The 21,065-nt window shown below is 49.4% G+C and overlaps 1 protein-coding gene across 1 annotated transcript in view; it reads left to right on the top strand.

The window, feature by feature from the left end:
• LOC133348946 (cadherin-2-like) overlaps positions 1-20,691 on the top strand; it is a 33,512-nt gene extending 12,821 nt beyond the window's left edge. The window contains exons 9-15 of the mRNA XM_061562098.1: positions 478-728; positions 3,599-3,741; positions 5,312-5,548; positions 6,832-7,065; positions 14,970-15,112; positions 16,075-16,809; positions 18,004-20,691. Coding sequence (XP_061418082.1) covers positions 478-728; positions 3,599-3,741; positions 5,312-5,548; positions 6,832-7,065; positions 14,970-15,112; positions 16,075-16,809; positions 18,004-18,252 — 1,992 coding nt within the window. The 3' untranslated portion in view covers positions 18,253-20,691. The remainder of the gene's footprint in view (positions 1-477; positions 729-3,598; positions 3,742-5,311; positions 5,549-6,831; positions 7,066-14,969; positions 15,113-16,074; positions 16,810-18,003) is intronic.
• Positions 20,692-21,065: the final 374 nt, after the last annotated feature.

Raw genomic sequence — 21,065 nt, 5'->3', positions numbered from 1 at the left:
TCGACTGCGATGACACCCCCTTGGCCTTTCGCTTCACACTGCGCCGTAGGTTAATACACAGGGGCTCATCTACTTACGAATGAGTTAGGTTCCAGAGGTCTGTCCTGAAGTCGATTTGTTCGTAAGTCCAACTTTACTCCTGTCGATTCCAAACGTGTTGTACGGCGTGTACACTAAACGCGGGGAATGGCTTTCAAAGTTGTATGATCTCCTGTAGACGCCACTGGCTCTTCACGTTCTGCAGATGTAGATGCCACCACCGCCATCTATTGCGCGGCGGTTGAACTTACCACTCTCGGTCCGAACAGACAAACTGGACGTACGGACCAGGTTTGTTCGTATCTCTGAAAGTTCGCAAGTCGAGTGTCCGTAAGTAGAGGAGTCCCTGTAGCCAAGAGGGGGCTCCGTGAGCGTCGTGAGCGGCGCCGTTCACGCGATGGACGCCCCCGCCCCGCGCGGCCGTGTCTCCTGCCCCAGGCCCTGGACTACGAGTCCACGAAGCAGGTGCTGCTGGTGGTGGTCGTGGAGAACGAGGAGCCGCTGTGGGGCGTGCAGCCCGGCGCGGCCTCCACCGCCACGGTCACCGTTACGGTGCGCGACCAGAACGAGCCGCCCGAGTTTTCTCCCGACGAGATCGAGGCCGCCGTCACCGAGGAGCAGCCACCGGGCGTGACGCTCGGCGCGTTCACCGCCACAGACCCGGACGTGGGCCAGCACCAGCAGATCCGGTACTGCGAGCTCACGAGCCCGTGCCGGTGTCACTAACTCGATGCCGAGCTCTCTGAGGGCAGGGAAGTACGTACGTACGTACTGTGTGTATGTAGAACTTGTACCTACGTGGCTTTACCGAAAAAACCAAAGAGTTTGGATTCCTGCAGTCAGGAAAGCTTCAAATCAAGATATGTAGAACTTTTTTGGCGCCGTACGCAGCTGACCGTGCAAGTCGGAGGTGCGGGGAAAGGATAGCGAACTAAACACAACACGCAGTTCTAAGGGAATGACTTGTCAATGTAGTATAGTGGTGTAGTGTATAGTAGAGCAGTGTATAGTGTAGTGTATAGTAGTGTCGTGTATAGTCGTGTAGTGTGTGTATGTTGAACTTCTTTCGTAGCGTACGTAGCCGACCGTGCTAATCGGAGGTGCGGGGGAAGGACAGCGAACTAAACACAACAACAACAACAATAAGCAGTTCTAAACAACTTGGGAGTGCAGTAGCTATCGAGTGTGCAGGCGGTGCAACTGCTTGGGGGCCCACAAAGCGGCGGGGCCCAGGTGACTACCCAGGGGAGGACTAAAGGGCTCCCATTTCATTCCCTGCACGAGGATTCATGCCAACCACACTCCGCTACTAAAGGCAGGGTTCGTGGATCACACGTAGCTTGTCGTGTGTGAAGTTGCCGTGGTACACAGGAGGTCGTGGGTTCGATCCCGACACCTGCTGCTGTATATTTGGAGTTTGCGTGTCTCTCTCCCCGTGGTCACGTGCTTTTTTCTCCGGGTCCTCCGGTTTTTCCACATTTAGAGTGTTTGGCTGCTACTATAAATTTCCACGCGATAAGCCCCACGCCGTTGAGCTGACATCAGTGATGGAAATAGCTCTACAGCTAAGTGGGGCTGTACTTGGTAAAGTCAAAATCATCTTGATTTGAAGCTTTCGTGACTGCAGGAATCCATACGCATTGGTTCTTTCGGTAAAGTCACGCTCAGAAATCTGCGATAGACGGGTCTGCAACACACCCGCTGTTTGCTGTAAAAGTAAAAAAAAAACTCTTTAGATATTTGGTGCTTTCGGTAAAGTAACGTAGATAGAAAATTATTAATGATAAAAATGATTTAAAAAATTATATCTACGTGACTTTACCGAAAGAACGTAGATAGAAAATTATTATTATAAATTTTCATACAAATTATTAATAATTTTCTATCTACGTGACTTTACCGAAAGCACCAAAAATAGTTTAAGATTTATTTTATACTTTTACAGCAAACAGCGGGTGTATTGCAGACCCGTCTTTCGCAGATTACTGAGCGTGACTTTGCCGAAAGAACCAAAGAGTATGGATTCCTGCAGTCACGAAAGCTTCAAATCAAGATGATTTTGACTTTACCAAGTACAGCCCCACTTAGCTGTAGAGCTCTTTTCCATCACCGATGTCAGCTCAACAACGTGGGGGCTTATCGCGTGGAAATTTATAGCGGCAGCCAAACACTCTAAACGCGTGGTGATGTTGGTTCTCAATGTGGAAAAACCGGAGGACCTGGAGAAAAATGCGCGTGACCGCAGAGAGAGAGAGACACGCAGACTCCAAATATACAGCAGCAGGTGTCGGGATCGAACCCACGACCTCCTGTATACCACGGCAACTTCACACACGACAAGCTACGTGTTAACCAAGCTACTCTCGCTAGTACGGTGAGGCATGGTTAATCAAACCCCATGACATAGCCAAGCACCGAAAGTGCATGCATCCAGCAGTTCAGAAGCAGAATGTATTTATACTGCAGGAGGATTCCTATGAGCTCTTTTTACAGATGTCCAGTAAGGGCACGGGGTAAGAACGTGACAACAACGAACGGTACAAAAAACACGATAGGAGTGCAAAGTACAAGAAAGGTAAACAAATCTCTCAAACACACACTGAATAAAACTACACCACCCCCTACCAATGGCTGCGAGACACGTACAGTACTTAGCCCAGCACCTTGCTAATGCGGGCCACGGGTAACATTTCTTTGCGCTCACCTAATCTCTCCTTTGGATCTGTGCAGGAGAGATTAGGTGAACTAACCCCCGAGATACCTGTGGAACTTAACATCACCTGCCCATTTCGTATGATTTGACTCGTGTCATAGCCCAAGTGGGGGGGTGGGGGGGGGATGGAGCAGTGGTGCAGTGGTTAGCGCACTGCACTGCAAAACCTGGCGACCTCGGTTCAATTCCAGGCCGCAGCTTGGCATTAATTTTTTTTCTCATCAAGGAGCATAAACCGCCATCGCGCAAACTCCGGCATCCTCGCAGCAGTGGCGGCTTTTGGCTCGCCATCGAACAGAGACGGTCGCCGCATCGCGTGGCGCTTTCGGATGCGCTTCTGCGGCCGTCTGGAACGCTCTTCCTTCCGATATTAAGGGAGCCGCTGGAGCTACGCACTTCGGATGAATCTAGATTGGCAAACTCATTTCTTTAGAACTGCTTTTTGTGATAACTTTGTTGTCCTACCCCCGCACCTCCGATTACCCTCACTAATTGGCTGTGTCGTGTGGTGGCGGGCTTAACGACACATTTATAAATTTACGCGATCTAATCCAAAAAAAAAACCTCTATTTATAAAAATGTTTTAACTTGGTTGTTCACTTAATTTGGCCAAACAAAGAGGCCAGACAATAAAAAATGAAAGCGCTCCGTTTCATTGACGGTCAAAGGAACACCCTTGGAAGGTCATGCGAGAGTCCCGCTCGTGAGTTTCTTCTGCCTGCGACGTGAAGCCGACATCACGTCAAAGTCGTATTCACGTAAGACCGGGGAAGGAAAACAAGTTATATTTAAAATGACGTCTCACCGCGTCCACCCTCTCACCCACCCTCCCCCCTCCCACGTCAGGTACAAAATGGGGGACGACCCGTCCGGGTGGCTCTCCATCAACCCCACGACGGGGGAGGTGCGAACGCGAGCGAGACTGGACCGCGAGGCGCGCGGCATCTACAACGGCACCTACACCGCCACCATCCTGGCCTTCGACAACGGTACCCGCCGCCGCCGTCGTCGTCGTCGTCATCGTCCCACCGTGACTCCTCGCTCGCTCGCTCGCGCGATTTCCTGCCGCTGTTAAAGAGTCTTGTGATTACGTGTATGGTATATGTATGAGGATAGCCATGTTCTATTCACTGCTGGATGAAGGCCATCACTCACGGCCTTACGATGCGTGGTCCAGCTTGCTCTTGCACGTGAGGGCGCCCCAGTGGCGAGATGTTGACTACCTCGCCTGGTGTGCAGGAGGTCATGGGTTCGTTCCCAACCCTGACGCTTGCTGCTGTATATTTGGAGTTTGCGTGTTCTCACCATTGGTCGCGTGGATTTTTATCCGGTTGCTCCGGTTTTTCCCTCCACATTTAGAATGAACATCACCACACGTTCAGAGTGTTTGGCTGCGATACATTTCCACACGAAGACAAACCACCACTTCGTTGACCTCTCATTTGTGATAGCCCAGTCGCTCCTGACAAAGAGCTACATAGCTCAGTGGGCATTGCTTGGTAAACATTTTTTTTAATAGTAAAATTTTTCAAAAGCTGTCCATCGTGCCCTCGCTAGCCTATTCATGTCATGAATTTGAGCCCAAACTGTATTTAATAATTTCCCTACAGATATGCATGGGATGATGCCACAGTGGTGTAATGGTTAGCACACGGCTCGATTTGAACTTTCGGCCCTGCAGTTGAAACGGCAAGTTTCCTTAATCATCCTCACCCACCCCCTCTTATCTGTCCAGAGGTTATAAACTGGCAAGATCGCAGTCCGTCCGATTGACAGGGCACCTCTGGCAGAATGTGGGAAATTCCCAGCTCATTTCTTGACGGCTGCTTTTTCACGTTAAGTTTGTTGTCCTTCCACCCCGCCCCGCACCTCCAATGAGCACGATTCGCTACGTAGGGTGCGAAAGAAGTTCAACGCAGCGTACATATTCCCAGTGTGGTAGAGTCGACCAAACATCTTCTCGAGGAGGGAGACTCTCTCGAGGCTATGTAGGTACTCCTCTACTTATGAATGAGTTAGGTTCACAGAGTCAAATTGTTCCTAAGTCCCACCTTTACTCCTCTCGATTCCAAACGTGTTGTGCGGCATGTACAATAAACACGGGGAATTGCTCTTCTTACTACCACCCTCCACACTCTCACCACTCTTACGCGTTTGAGACATGATGGAGGTTGATAATGTCCATGAAAAACACACAGAGAACGTCGTAGTGACCCGCACAGCGACAACACAACAACAACAGACAGTGGCGGCGGCCCAGGCAGAAATGCTGGGAATGCTGGGTAATGACACTGCGCGGCGGTTGAACTCACGACTCCTCGGTCCAAACAGGCAACTGGACATACGGACCAGGTTTGTTCGTATCTCTGAAAGTTCGTAAGTCGGATTTATGTGAGTAGAGCAGTCCCTGTATCTAGTGGGGGGCCCTTCTGCCATCAGTGGCGTGAGCGAGCGATTGCAGGGCTGCACCCAGATTCTGTTATCTGGCCATGCGCGTACCCTCCGTCGTGTTCGCCTCTCGGCGTCGACCGACCCACGTGACACTCGTGTTCCCCGTAGGCGTTCCCCCGCAGACGGGGACGGCCACCATCCTCCTGCGGGTCACGGACGTCAACGACCACCAGCCCCGGGTGAAGCTGCCCTACAGCCACAGGGTGTGCGAGGACCTCGCGTGGCAGGGCATCAACGTGACGGTACTGGATGAAGACGAGGCGCCCAACGCCGGGCCTTTCACCTTCTCCCTGCCCGAGGAGCCGCCTGAGATCCGCAACAACTGGAAAATCCTCTACCAGACAGGTAGGAAACGATCTGACGCCCTCTCACCGTGAGTCGCTTGGCTGTGTCGTCGCCCTCCGAAGTGTCGGCAATGCATCCGTGTTGTTTGCTTGACAAGCCCCGCAATCTGCTGTGCGGTCCGCTTAATCAAGTCCTGCTGGAAAGCCATTGGTCTAAAACAGGGGTGGGGAACGTCCGACCCGCGGGCCGTATGAGGCCCGCAAAATCATTTGGTCTGGCCCTGACAAGGCAACCGCAGGCGGGACTCGAAATTCAATAAATCTAGGAGCAAACCTGGAAAATCAGTTGCGAGTAGCAACATCATCATTACCAGCTAACATCACACGCCTCGCCAAAGAGATTAGGGGTGAGTTAATTAAATGTTTGACCAAATATAACAGGCTAATTTTTAAGTTGATAATTTTGTATGGCCCGCGAATGATGTGATAAATATCCAAATGGCCCTTGGCAGAAAAAAGGTTTCCCACCCCTGATTCTAAAAGGTCTAAAAGATCCAAATAACTGATAAGCCTCCACGTTATTTGATTTTAACGTGGGGAAAACAGACCGTCCTACAATGCACCCACCTCAAATGCATATGAATAGATGTTTGCAATATCACCAATTTAAAAAAAAAGTTATTTTACCAAGTTGATCCGAATGTGCTGTCAGTGGCATGCCATGGGACGAAATATCCATATCTGTCCCTCAAAGAGCGGTGTAGCCCTTTGTGTTAAAGAGCGGCCCGCACAAGTGGTGATAACAGAGCTACCTCTGAGATCCATTCAGGTGGCCCTCTATTCCGCAAGGCGGGGGCAACGCACCCTGCCACTTAAGAGTCATGTTCATCACGTGACAGCGATGTTTTTAATTCTCAGTGCTGGAAACCGTCCATGTGAAATGCTAAATCTCATTGAACGTGGGTTATTTTTGTTTGTGTACAGTCACTTGTGACCGGGCTGAGACACGTAAACTCGCTGCGCTTGAGAACCCGGTTTTTTAAGGATAAGCGTTTGCATTTTTCGGGTGCTTAAATTCCTCGCCGGCATGTCAAAGTGCCTCCTCGCATCACAGAGAAGCATCGCGGGATGCAAATCGAATTTAGGTCGTAAGCGACTGAACGACGTAGACAACGTGTCAACGGAGCGCACTGCAAGCGCGGGGCCGGCCGACACCTGGATTCAAACCCGGGCTGTCCCAGTGGTGCTGGCTCCGCGCCCTGACCCTCTGATCCACGGGGCGGCTAACCTTGTCACATTGACCGCGGTCATTCCCACGTGCGCCCGTCCGTTCGTGCCGCACAGGGGAGGTGCTGGTGTTGGCTCCGCACCCGGACCGCGTCCAGCCCGGACACTACAGCGTCCCCGTGCTGCTCGCGGACAAGCCGGGCCTGCGGTCCGAGCAGGTGGTCGAGGTCACGATTTGCTACTGCGACGACAAACTCACGTGCCCCGCGGCCCTGGGTGGCATCGGACTCGGCCTCGCTGCTCTGCTCATCATTATTTTCTGCCTCCTCATACTGCTGCTGCTCTTCCTAGGTACGGCATTCCGCGTCGGTCGTCTAAACCGGGGCCGTGTGCATTATACACCTCCGATTAGCACGGTTCGCCACGTAGGGTGCGAAAGAAGTTCAACTCACATGCACACATACAGTCGGTGTGGTGACGTTGGGATGATGCTGTGGGATTACGGTTTGCACATCGGACTCCTCACATCTGTCTGCCGGTGTGCACCCAGCACTACGGATTACGGTTATTCGATCGGTGCGTTGCGTTGAGGTGGGATAAAGTGTGGTGGGACACTCCCACCTCTTCCCAAGACGTTTGTCCAGTGTGGACGAGTAGGCCAAACACCCTCGAGTTAGAGGGGCTCTCTGTAGAGTTCGAGAGAGTGGCTCAAGTGGAGGCGCTTCGAGCAGCAGTGGTGCTCGCAGAGCAATTGCAGGGCTGCCCCCTACGCACCTCGTGCACCTTACGTGAGTGCATGGGGCCCGTGACCAACCCGCACTGACCGGTGCGGTGAAGTATGGTCAAACCATCCTGATGACCGACACGACATGGGGAGGGAGGGCCTTCGTCCAGCACTGGATTGACAAAAGGGCCATAAATGGTAAATGACGAGGCAGTGCATTGTTACGGGCCTTGTGGGTAGGCATTGTCTCCACGTGTAGTTCCCGTATGCCCCTGACCAGCGACGGCTTAACCCGGACGCAGTCACTGCGTACACACTGCCCAGTGTGTCTATGGGACACTTTTGCCAGTATCAAAAATTCCGAAAAATAAGGATAGTTTTTACCATTTCTGGCAATAGAACAGTTGATAAGATCAGTTTAACACGTAGCAGGCTTTCGCGACCAATATTATTAATAATAAAGGTTTTTGAGTTAGATCGCGTTATTTATAAATGTGTCGGAACCCTCCACCCGACACGGCCAAACAGTAAAAATGTGTAACTTTTACAAAGGACAAATACTTCACTACTTTAGCCCACCTGTTGAAGTAGTGAACTATTTGCCCTTTGTAAAAGTGACACATTTTTTACTGTTTGGCCATGTCGGGTGGTGAAGGGTTACGACACATTTGAAAATAACGCGATCTAACCCAAAAACCTTTATTATGAAGGTGATAAGATGTTAAAACACCACATAGACACCTATTGCAAGGCATCAAGTCTGCATTAACCACACACAGTACAAACATGCTCTGATAATATTTGCATTGTCTTTGAAGCTTATTGGCCTACACCAGAGGCAGACAGCCTTCTTTATGGCCTCGCCTCACCAGTGTTCTACCCGCGCTATGAGTGTCTCCGATACGTACATTGTCTTTGTCCTATAATAATAGGGGTTTTCTCCTTTTTTCTGGCAACAAAACTGAAACCTTTTTACAAGGATTCATGTCTGCATTAACCACAATACTTGCAGTCAAAATGTAAACAAAAAACACACTCTGATAGTATATGCATTGTCCTTGAAACTGATTGGTCCACACCAGAGACGGCTCTCATTTGAGCCTCGTCTCAATTGGTGCCCGACCAGATGACGCCAAAAGGCGTACACAGCTCAAAGACAATGCACTATCAAAGTAACGAGGGCTTGGGGTAAGCATCTACATCATTAGACCTCCTTTGCCAGTACCAAAATATAATAATAGGGTTTTTCCCCTTTTTTCTGGAAAAAAAAAAGGGGAAAACAAGTTTTTGTGCTGTTTGCCTTTGGCGTTCTCTGGGCTGACACTGGTGAGACTAGGCCATAAAGATGGCCGTTTGTGGTTAATGCAGACTGCCCATTGTGTATATTGCGACACATCTCACAACTCGTATATCATTACGGTGAAATATTAACAAGTTTTAGGGAGTATCTTCTGATTTAAAGGCTAGTGTATTTTTTTCAGGCTTTCGTTGTAAAGTTTATGGGAGGTGGAGCGGTGCGGCACTGTGGTTAGAACACTGCAACAGCAGCTATAAACCCCGGCCAACCTGAGTTCAATTCTGGGCCACTGCTGGTGTCAGTGGCGTTTGCTCATATCTGAAACCAGCCCAGGGCGGCCTCCTCCTTCACCGACCCACACCCTACGGTTCGGTCACATCGACGCGGCACAGCGCGGAGGTCTTCATCCAGCAGTGGACTGATGGCAAAGGGCCCCACATTGATTAGGTATAGCCCTGTGAGCCATTTGGCTCTTGAATCGGGTGCAACCGCAACAACCAAAAAAACTAAAACATGAACAAGAAACCATCTTAAAGTGACTGTGCGCAAACAGAAAAATCCAGGAAAAAACTGCAAAGTCTTCCATTAACATGATGGTTGACTTAAACACACCTGCCTGTAGAAAGAGTGACGCTGAGTTGCTCCGGCTGAGTCAACTGTGCGAGCACTCAAACAACGTCTGCCCCTTTCCGTGTGAAATCCTTGAACCCAGCCCGGTAGTGGCGGAGGAGGTGCGAGGAGGTGGTTTAGGGGGCCTAACCCCACCACCCCCCCCCCCCCTTCAATCATTTTCTGTTAGTCAAAGTCAAACAGATATTGCTTCCAAAATGAGTTCAGTTAAGCCACGGGCGTCGTAGTCTGTCCTCGTACGTATGGGGATTTGTCTTCGGGGCCGTCCATAAATGACGTCACGCACCTAGGGGGGGGAGGGGGGGGGTCAGACATTTGTGACGATGTGTGACGAAGGGGGGGGGGTTGAGAAATGTGACGTCACATCAAAATGCGAAACTTTAAATAAATATAGACAACACGTTCTACTTAATTAAATAGACTTTTTAATAAATGTTTTCTAGTACAACATCAGAGTGCAGCGCACATTAAATACGCACTACAATGACAATAGTTTTGAGCGATTTGAAGCATGTTTTATTTTTTTGGGGGGGGGCAGAGCTTTGTGACGTCATATTTGAGGAGGGGGGGTCTGACTTTTTGTGACGCCGTGTGACGAGGGGGGGGGGGCAAAAATCGTCCAAAATCGCGTGACGTCATTTATGGACGGCCCCTTATGTTACCAGGTGAAGCCCCACTGAGCTGTGTAGCTCTTATTCGGAAGCGTCCTGGCCATCACAATGATAACTCAACGAAGTGGCGGCTTCTAATCGCAGTGCGAGTTTATAGCAGCAGCCAAACGCTCTAAACGCGAATTGATGTCGATTCTAAATGAACCTATTGGCGCTAAACCGGATGGTGCGCAGTATAACATTTTTGTTTCACCATTTTTCACTGTAATTATTGAATTTCCCACGATTCGCAACCCTGGTCAGACAATCTTACGGGGGGGTGGTGGCTTGTCAAAATCAGTTCTCGTGATGTTGAATCAGTCGGAAAATTAATGTTTGTAAAAAAAAGTAAATTCATACTGTTTTTTTTTTTGAGGACCGTATGTTATGCTGCATCGGTTGTACCGCCAATAATTTTAAATGTCTACGGAAGTTTCGTGCAACCACGGGGAGAGGGAGAGGGACACGCAAATTCCACATACACAGCAGGCGTCAGGATCAGGATTGAACCCACGACCTCTTGGCTCCTGGGCGAGGTAGTTAACATCTCGCCACCGCGACCAGCGGACGAACGCACGGTTGGGCAAAGGCAGATCGCGTCGTCATGGATTCCGTTTCAGCGTTTCACGTTTGCTGAAAGCGCGTTGACCGTTCCGGCTGGCGTGCCACTCAACGTTGTGTCTGCCCCGTCCCTTTGAACAAGGTCTGCCTTTGAACAAGGTTAGTCCAGCAGCTTTGACAAATACAAAATAAATATCATTGACTTCACTGGGGTGGAATTTGAAACATTTTGAGAACCTGGTATTTTCAGTTTGTAATCGGTCCACGGATGTCATCGTCTTGAAAAAAAATTGAAACGGAAGACGACGGAGCGTGATTTTTAACCCGAGTGATTCGTTGCTGTTTTCAGTGGAGTGGAAAAGTCGGTGGCGGGGGTGGTGGTGGTGGTGGGTTCGTTAAAACATCGCAACGCTGGGCAGCCAACGTTGAGCCCAGCGTTCCGACTCCACGTTCGCTGGGGTTTGACCTCGAAGGCAGAGAGCGAGCGAGAGCTGCCCATGTGTTCTTTTGCGTGGCGTGTCAGAATGCACTGTCCTGTCTGTCAACGCGCTAAATAGTTGGGAGCGCAAGCGAGGTCTTGCGAAACTAAAGCAAACACCGAGCCGTGATGCGGCTGGCAGTGTGGGCGTGCGACTTATTTGAACTGTTGGTTAGAAACTTTCTGGTTTGCCCCGTGTATAGTGGCTAGACTCTGGCTTTATACTGGTAGGAACCTCCTGGTTACACCAGCCCACAGGAGATTATTGTGTCCGTCGTGCAGAGAGGGGCTAGGTGGGGAGGGTGGGGAGTGGCTGGGTGGGGAGGGTGGGGGGGGGCTGGGTGGGGAGGGTGGGGCTAGATGGGGAGGGGAGGGTGGGGAGGGGCTGGGTGGGGTGTGGGAGGGGTGGGGCTGGGTGGGGAGGGACTGGTCACCCCGTGGTGCCCTTATAAAACTCAACGTTTAACCTACTCACGCCGGCTTGTGCCCGCCCTCACAGTCGGGCATATTTGCGGAATACACCACGCCGCCGTTGACCCTGACCATTGACCGAGCAACCCAACGTTCCTACCAGCTCTCTCCGCAGGAATGTGTTGGGTGGTAGTGACAGGAATGACGTACGTACGTGTGTTGAACTTTTTTCCAACCGTACGTAGGCCAACCGTGCTAATCGGAGGCGCTTGCCAGGTACAACAAGTGCACGTTTAGCTGCTGTGACTCTTATAAGCGTGCCTCCATGTGTCAGTTCAGGTTTATTATTTCCCTGTGAGCCATGAAGCTCTTAAGTGCTATACCTAATAACTGAACTGAACGAAGTGCAACTTTTCATCAACTAAACACCAGACACCGTTTCCGTGACAGACGTAACACGTCAGAGAAAAATAAATGAATAAAAAAATGGAAGAAATAAAAAAAATGTATATAAAAATTAATCTTAAAAAAGTTTTAGCCAATTAAGGAATAAAAAAGTGCAAGATTAGGCATAGTAAGTGCCAGTGGTAAAACGGACCGTTTCCCAAGAAACACAAATTTTTTATCTCCAATAAAAATGTCAATATATATAAAATACAAATGCGCCATTAATCAATGACGACATTGCAGCGAGGAAAACGACAGCGTCGTTAAAAAAAAAGAGAGAGAGTAGAGCAAACAAGGCTGAAAGCCGACAAAAGAGGTCACTAACGGGCAAGCGATGTCCAAACATCGCCGAGTTATTTAAACAGCGGCAGCAGCTCGGCAGGAGCTCGCTGGAAAGCAGAGATTTCAAGTGACCCCAGCGAAGGCAGTGAATGTCGATCTCATCTTGCGTGCACGTGTTGAGGATCCACTCGCAGCACATACGATGGCTCTTGCCCTCGGCCGCAGAAGCGCATCCGAAAGCGTAACGCGATGCAGTGACCGTCTTTGTTTGATGGCGAGCCGAAAGCCGTTGTTGCTGCGAGGATGACCGAAATTCTCGTGATGATTAATGGGTGATCTTCCCTGGGGCCAGACCCTACTCTGCCTGCCCTGCTACCCCAACCCAGCAACCTTCTGTGCCCCACCAATAAATATTTTTTTAAAACGTAACTATATTTATTGAACCAGGTATGACCCCACTGAGCTATGTAGCTCGTTTTCAGAAGCGACCGGCTATCACAAGTGACAGCTCAACAAAGTGGCTTATCATCGCACGGAAATTCATAGCGGATACATACTCTGAGCGCGTGATGTTGATTATAAATGTGTAGGGAACAAACCCGGAGGACCCGGAGATAAATCCACGCGACCACAGGGAGAACATGCAAACTCCAAATATACAGCAGCAGGCGTCAGCGTTGGGATCGAACCCACGAATTCCTGTATACCAGGCGAGGTAGTTAACATCTCCCAGCCACCGTGATGATGATGATGAGAGAGACAAGCAAACTCCAAATATACAGCAGGTGTCAGCGTTGGGATCGAACCCACAAACTCCTGTATACCAGGCGAGGTAGTTAACATCTCCCAGCCACCGTGATGATGATGATGAGAGAGACAAGCAAACTCCAAATATACAGCAGCAGGCGTCAGCGTTGGGATCGAACCCACAAACTCCTGTGTACCAGGCGAGTTAGTTCACATCTCCTAGCCACCGCATAGAGCCCCACCTATACATATAGTACCACACCTATGGAAATATTTACCCACCGACCAATAATGATGACCATAAAGAGGTATGGTATATATGTGCAAGGCATGCCACAAAAGTAATGCCTCCAATACGTTTTTTTGCCGATAATATGTATTGAGCGAATGCAGCGTCTTAGTTATCATTTCACGGGAATGTCACTGACACACCGAGCTCTTGGTCAACACAATTGTCTCCACCACCCTTTCCTCATGCACCTCTGCCAACAGTGGCAGATCCAAAGCGGGAGGGAGGGAGGGACGGGGTGTGGGCACAACGGGGGCCTTGCTTAGAGAGTTTGAAACTTCAAGAAACGGCCCTTCTTGGGAAGTTCCAAGATCCGCCTCCGTGGAACCAGGGTCGGCATTCCGTCACGGTGAATTGATCCATCGGCAGCATCGCACGGCCCTCTGCGAACCTCATCCTGCGTCGCAGCGTCATTTTCTGAATGTTTGACCACGCTTTGATCGTCCTTCAAAGTACAGGACTGAATGGATGAGAATGCGAACGGGCGAGGTCTGGGTTGTACGGGGGGAGAGAATCGGGTGACGGGGCAGTCGACGCGAGCTCATGTTTTCAGGCTTGCCTGTGGCCTGGCATCGCCGTGGTCCGGCGCTGCCACGGCCTGGCTTCGTCAGGAGGGCCGCCGCCATCTGACAAATGCTCACGGCATATCTAGAGATCAACATTCTTAAAACCGGTGCTTGTTAACCTTTACTGCAGCCTGCACCACTTTGATTCTCGATCGTTACAAAAATGTACAATGTTAATAAACACACGGGGTTCGATGAAACGACGTAAGTCGTTACTGATGTGCCCGTGCTTAATTTGTGTTTTCGGTTTTTTTTTCTTCGAAAAAAATCTGGCCCCGTCTCGCACCTCCAGAAAGGGCATCTCGCACTCCCAGGCGCTGCGTGCGGCCCAGGCTAAGAACCACCGTCTTAAACATTCTAATAAAAAATACATCATTTTTTATAACAAAACTAAAAAATAAGCCGGTCTGTCGAGAAGACAGAGTCTGAATGAGGACGGCTGCTTGCGTTGTTGCAGAAACGTCGTGAGAATTATTTTATTATGTTTTATTTTTATTATTTTACTATTTCCATTCTACATAACTTTACCGAAAGAACCAAGAAGACGAATCCCTGCATTCACGAAAGCTTTAAATCGAAAAATAAAAAATAAGCATTACTCTTTCGGCCATCCGCAATAATAACTGAGGGGCGCAGATTGCCGTGGTGTAGTTGTCACACCACCCCACCACACCGGCCTTGACAGGCACTCGCTCACAGGAACTTGCCCCAAAGTTCTGTCGAAAGGCTACGCGAGAGATCATCCTTCTTCTTGGTTCTTTCGGTAAAGTCACGTAGAAGGGAAATAATAAAATAATAAAAATAAAACATAATAAAATAATTCTCACGACGTTTCGGCCACAACGCAAGCAGCCGTCCTCAGGTGAAGAACAGGTCTGTCGGGAAGACAGACTCTGGAATGTCTATTTCAGACGCTGTTGGGAAGACAGCGTCTATTTCAGACGCTGTCTTCCCGACAGACCTGTTCTTCACCTGAGGACGGCTGCTTTCGTTGTGGCCGAAACGTCGTGAGAATTATTCTATTATGTTTCATTTTTATTATTTTATTATTTCCCTTCTACGTGACTTTACCGAAAGAACCAAGAAGATGAATCCCTGCAGTCACGAAAGCTTTAAATAGAGATCATCCTTGTGACTGGTCTGCCTTAACTCTCTCCGTCGTGTCTCCCCCAGCGATGCTGTGCTGCCTATGGTGCTACCCACACGGCTGCTGCGGCTACGTGAGGTCAGGGGGCGCCCTGTACGTTGTGCACGACCAGGGGAACTTTGGCGGGGTTCAGGCCTACAACTACGAAGGCGGAGGGGAAGAGGATATGGTAAGATGCTCACTCGTGCGTCCATCTGTCTAGATGTATGCATGCATGCATGTTGAACTTCGTTCACACCGTACGTAGCCAACCGTGCTAATCGAAGGTGCGGGGGAAGGGCAGCAGACTAAACACACACACACGAAATAATATAAGATACATTAGGGTTCTTCTCTATATGGGCGCCGGCGGTATGCAAGACGTCATGGGTTCGATCCCGACCCTGACGCCTCTGTATTTGAAGTTTGCATGTTTTCTCTCTCTCCCCATGATCACGTGGATTTTTCTACAGGTCCTCCACATTTAGAAACATGCGTTTAGCATATTTGGTTGTGATAAAATGTCCACGTGACAAGCCACTTTGTTGAGCTATCATTTGTGGCCAGGTCGCTTCTGAAAAAAAGCTACATAGCTCAGTGGGGCCTTACCTGGTAAAAATAAATTATATTTCAGGTTATTTTCTTCTTCTTTCCATGATATGTAACTCGATTTTTAGTTTAGAAAATGGAAAAGCGAAATTTAAGTTTTTTTTTACTTTTGGTGTAAAAGTCACCAGATGACAGAGAATCTTATTCTCACTCTGTTCGTATTTATTAATAATATAAAGTTACACTCATAAAAGCGCGTTTCACCCAGACGTGGCAAGGCACTGCACAGAGCTAAAAGCAAGCAAGTAAATCAAGTTCATTTATTAGGTATAGCCCTGTGAGCCATTCGGCTCTTGAATCGGGTGCAACCGCAACAAACAAAAAATAACTCACGCAATTCTAAAACCTAAAATAAGCAACGCAGGCTCATGATTTAACCACGGATACAAATACACCCCACACTCCCAAAACACGTAACAACATTAACAAGGAGAAAAGGCCTTTAAGAAAAAAAATGTCTTAAGGTGGGAGCTCTAAAGCTCGTGCCATCGCTGCAGTGAACGCCGTGTGGGACCCTGACATTGCGCCGGGCACATTTTGCAGGGGATGAGAATGAACCTGCTGGCAATCGACGCTCAGGGGAAGAACGGCTCGAGCTGGGCCGGCGCCGAGAACGCCAAAGGCGCCGCCTACACCAAGTCCACCACCCTGCGCGCCAGTTCGGTGGCGGAGTCCTCTCGCGCCGCCGCCGCAGCGGAGGCGGCCGCCGCCGCAGCGGAGGCGGCCGCCGCCGCTTCTCACATTCGCGAGGTTAAAGAGTCCATCACGACGACCTCCAGCCACACGACTTCCAGCGCGGCGCACGATAGCGCCGGCACGCAGGCGCGCGGCGGACGGTTCGCCGGCTTGGCGCACGGCGCGGCGGTCGGCGGGAGCGACGCCTGGGCAGGGGCCGGCGGCGGCGGCGTTGGCGTCAGCCACGTGGCGACGTTTACGGAGGTGGGCAGCAGCAGCAGCAGCAGTGGCCGGGGCAACGCGATGGACTCGCGAGTGAACGGGGCGTTCGGTGTGCCGGCGGGCGGAGCGACAGGGGGCACCGTTCTGGAGACCGACGGCCGCGTTTACCACGGGAGGATTTCGACCCTCGGCTACCCGAGGGCGAGCGGCTACGGCGGTCAAGTGATCGGCCAAGAGTCCGTCAGCATGGGGAGGGGCTTCACCCGCAGGGAAGTACCTCCACCCGCCGCCGTCGCAGGACCCGTCTGGCCGCAGCATCACACCCTCCCCAAGCTCGTGGGCATGAAGCCGACGGCGGACGTGAGGAAGTTCGTTGCGCAGGTGAGAGCTCGCGTTGACTTTCATCTCGTCCGTCGTCCGTCAGCTTTGGGTGAACCCCGAGCTGGTCGCGTCACAATGCCACAGCCTGGGATGCAAGCGCACCTGCGTTACCCAATCCGAGTTAAATGTGATGTTTGTGCTAACCTTGGGTGCGTTATCCAGATTCGTGGATGATGTTGTACGGACTGCGCAGGTTTTCCCGGGTGTGCTGTATCGCTGTGTGACGCGTTTTAGGGCTGTCACGGCGTGGTGTCTGACGAAGCTCTGAGCACTCGGAGGAAAACGGTGGACAATACGCACGTGGTCCAACTCGTGTTTTATAGTTGTTAATTTTATGATAGCTTTCGGGATGCTTGAACCAAGTTGCGGTGGCGAGATGTTATCTTCCTTGCCTGGTACGCAGGTCATGGGTTCGATCCTGACCCTGATAAATGCCCGTTTTATATTTGGAATTTGCATGTTGCCCTCCACGTTTGGAAAACGTGCCTTTAGATTATTTTGCTGCTGCTGCTATAAATTTCCACGTAGTGATGATGTCAACCACATGTGTGGCCAGGTCGCCTCTGAAAACAAGCTAATAGCTCGGCGGGCTTTACCCGGCGAAGTCAAACTTCAACGCGTCTGCTCAAATGAGCTTGGAGCGGCGCGCATCTATCCTGCCAACCTTGAGGCAGTGGTGGAAAGTTGAAATACCCATGGCAGGTGCCATTGACCCTTACTCTTTGGTTCTTTCGGTAAAGTCACGTAGGTGAAAATAAAAAATAAGAATAAAAAATAAAATAATTAAATGAAATCACGTTTCGATTGCAACACAAGCAATCATCATCAGGTGTGAAAATCACAGCTAGAAATGTGTTACTAAAGTGAAATAGTAAAAATTAGTAAAACATTTCTAGCTGTGATTTTGACACCCGATGATGATTACTTGTGTTGCGATCGAAACGTCGTGATTTAATTTAGTTATTTCAATTTTTTATTTTTATTCTTATTTTTTATTTTCACCTACGTCACTTCACCGAAAGAGCCATTGACCCTCACCACGGGTCACACAATGGCGGGCTGCGTGCGGGTCCGGCCACACCACCCTCCTACGCGCCGTGCCACCCATAACCGGTGCTCAACTACGGGCACATGACCATGTCGGCTGCAAGGCTCAACACGGAGGGGGATCTCTCTCTGTGTGTGCGCGTGCAGGCTCTGGAGTGGGCGGATAAAGACCCCACGGTGCCCCCGTTTGACGGGCTGCTCGTGTTTTGCCACGAGGGCAACCGTGAGGACGACCACTCGTTCAGCCCGTGCGTCAGCACGGCCAACTTGGCGGAACAGGTGGCGCAGTTCCGGCCCATCTCCAACCCGCCGCCCGGCTCCTGTGGCTCCCGCGGCTCCCCGATCTCGCGGGCTGCCACCCCTTCAGCCGCTTCTCCCAGCATGCAACTCCCCTAGCCCTCCTATCTCCCCCACCACCAACTCATCCAGCTCAGATACCCCTAGCTCAGTGTTTAGCCCGTGGACCACCCCAGCCACTGATCCCTGGCGGCAAAATGCATTCGCTTATCTCTAAATGGCAGGAATACAAAGTGATTCATATTACTGAAACATAACATATTTTTTTTTACATGCAGTTATAATGTTTTAGGGGGGGGGGTGCATTTAGATATTAGGGTTAAAGTAGTTTATTCAGGGTAGTTTACCTCGCGTCATTCAATAAATAGTTTTATATTATGAATTAACGTCAAAAACTTTACTTCCGTGGACCATCTGGAGGAGCGTCCCGGGCCACTCACGCTGATGGCCCGGGGACCGCACTTTGAGAACCACTGCTCTAGCGCCTTCTCCAAGCTCCCTCCACCATCTCCAAGCTCACCACCCCAGCCACTGAGCTTCCAGCTCCTTCCCGACCAGCTCCTCGCTCTCCCCTAGCTCCTTTCTTGCTTCCAATTGCCCCACATCCCCCCCCACCGATCGCTGTTTTTATACACACATTTTCTAAACGGAGAGTGAGTAGCGCACTAGAATAGTTTGGGTGACGGGTGTGTAATACGACGTCAAGTTAATCTGCACGAGGCGTCGTCGGCAAATGGGCGATTGTGACTGCTTCCGACGCTGTGTGGCGGGTTGGTGTGGTGAAGGTGTTTTTGGTCAGGAGGTTTTACAGTTGAGGTTTGGGACGTTTTTATTTGACCCTGAACCGAAACAAAGTCGAAGTCTATTCCCATGAACCAATTTTTCTGGTTCGAAACACACGTGTCCTTGCCCGCACTTCCGATTAGCATGGTTGGCTATGTACGATTATTTCTCTACCGACAGCGCGTGTGGTGTGCAAGTATTACAAAGATAAAGTCATGCGCATGGAATGTAAAAAAACTCCAATGCCAGGATAATGTTATTAATGCATTAGAGGTCAGATCGTCACACTTTTGACACCACTATCCAGTATCTGTTCCATGACAATTTACAAATTATATTTAACGATCATTAAAAAAGAATCACAAATACAAGTAGTAACAAAGGTCACAGTGAGGGATTAACTCAGCCCATCATCATCCCTCCTGAAAGTTGTAATAAGTATAACCCGTAAAAACAAAGTTTTTCACTATAAATCCTTTATATGCGTGGCGGCTAGAGTCCTCTCATCCTCTGGCTTGAGATGGCTGCCACCTATGGGTCAGATGATTGTCTGCCAGTATTAAGCAATTGGTAATTAAATATTTAATTTGTTTTCCCTAAACAGTGTAAAATTTTAGAAAAAAAATTTCACGAACATTACTTGTCTCGCACAACGAGTCTGTGTGCCAAATGTCAGCTCGATTGGATCACGGGAAGTGGGTTAAAAAACGACCGAAATATTTGCACGGTCGTAAGCAAGCAAGCAAGCACGCAAGCAAGCGAATTTAATATAAAGGATTAAAAATGGAGTACCGCCGAATTGTAGCGCGCGTGTTCAGTTCCTGAACATGGGAGCACAATTCTAGATTTGAAGCTTTCGTGACTGCAAGGATTCATACTCTTAAGTTTTTTCGGTAAAGTCACGTAGGTAAAACATTTTTTTAATAAAAGTAAAATAAAAATCTTTGCAGTGGCATTTACAGCGAGCGTGCTGTGACGGTTCCACCTGAAGACGGAAGCTTGTGTTGCCTCCGAAACGTCGTGATTTTTATTTTACTTTAATTTAAAAAAAAATTTACCTACGTGACTTTACCGAAAAAACCTAAGAGTATGGGAGCACAACCTAGAAAACCTACCGCGGTAGTTATCACCACCAAGGTAGTTGTCCTCGGGTTAAAGTGAACTCACTGTGGGAATGTGAAACTTCTACCGCTTGCTCAGGGTCGTACATGCAAATTAGCATTAGCCCCACGCTCGTTTGAGCAGTGGGATTTCTTCCTCGATTTATTGACATAGGGACCGGGCGTGGCCATTTGGGGCTGGTTAATGGTTTGCAGAAAAGACCCCGAGTGGAATTTTTCCCCTTGGTTTGTCTTTGCCATCTGTACAAAGGGGGGGGGGGGACATTGATACGTTTTTTTTCTTCTGGAAGAAAGCCACTTTGCCTAAACTTGAGCCGAGGAATTTGTTTAACAAAAAAACCTCTTTGCAGTGGCATTTACAAATAAAAACTTCTGTTGAGACGTGGTTGGATTGAAGCGCTGGTCTGGTCGTATCAGAGGACGCGTATCCTCATCCCTTGCCAAGGACCCCAACTTCTCGACCAAACGCTGCAGCGAAACTAGCGCGGTGCACAATTGACTTCCCAGCCAGGGCGCTGGAATAAATCAAAATGAAAACCTCAAAATTTTATCAGGATAATATTTAATATTTTTAAAACTCGTGTCAGTAAGTATTTTTTTACATTTTCTCTTCAAATATACGCTGGAATTTTCATCTCATGGCTCGAGTGTGATATCTTGAATTATGTGCGTGTGTCATTAGACCTCCTTTGTCAGTACCAAAATATAATAATAGGGGTTTTTCCCCTTTTTTCTGGCAACAAAACTGAAACCTTTTTACAAGGAATCATGTGTGCATTGACCACAATACTTGTGGTCAAAATGCAAACAAAAAACACACTCTGACAATATATGTATTGTCCTTGAAACTGATTGGTCCACACCAGAGACGGCTTTCTTTTGAGCCTCGTCTCAAATGGTGCTAGACCAGAGGACGCCAAAAGGCGTACACAGCTCAAAGACAATGCTTACCCCGAGCCCTCGTTACTTTGATAGTGCATTGTCTTTGAGCTGTAGCACCAATTGAGA

The sequence above is a fragment of the Lethenteron reissneri genome, chromosome 28 (genome assembly GCF_015708825.2).
Source record: "Lethenteron reissneri isolate LAM-NWPU_2019-01 chromosome 28, ASM1570882v1, whole genome shotgun sequence".
Taxonomy (NCBI): Eukaryota; Metazoa; Chordata; class Hyperoartia; order Petromyzontiformes; family Petromyzontidae; genus Lethenteron; species Lethenteron reissneri.
Note: the sequence above shows the minus strand (reverse complement) of the source record. Positions and strands in the feature narration are given on the sequence as shown.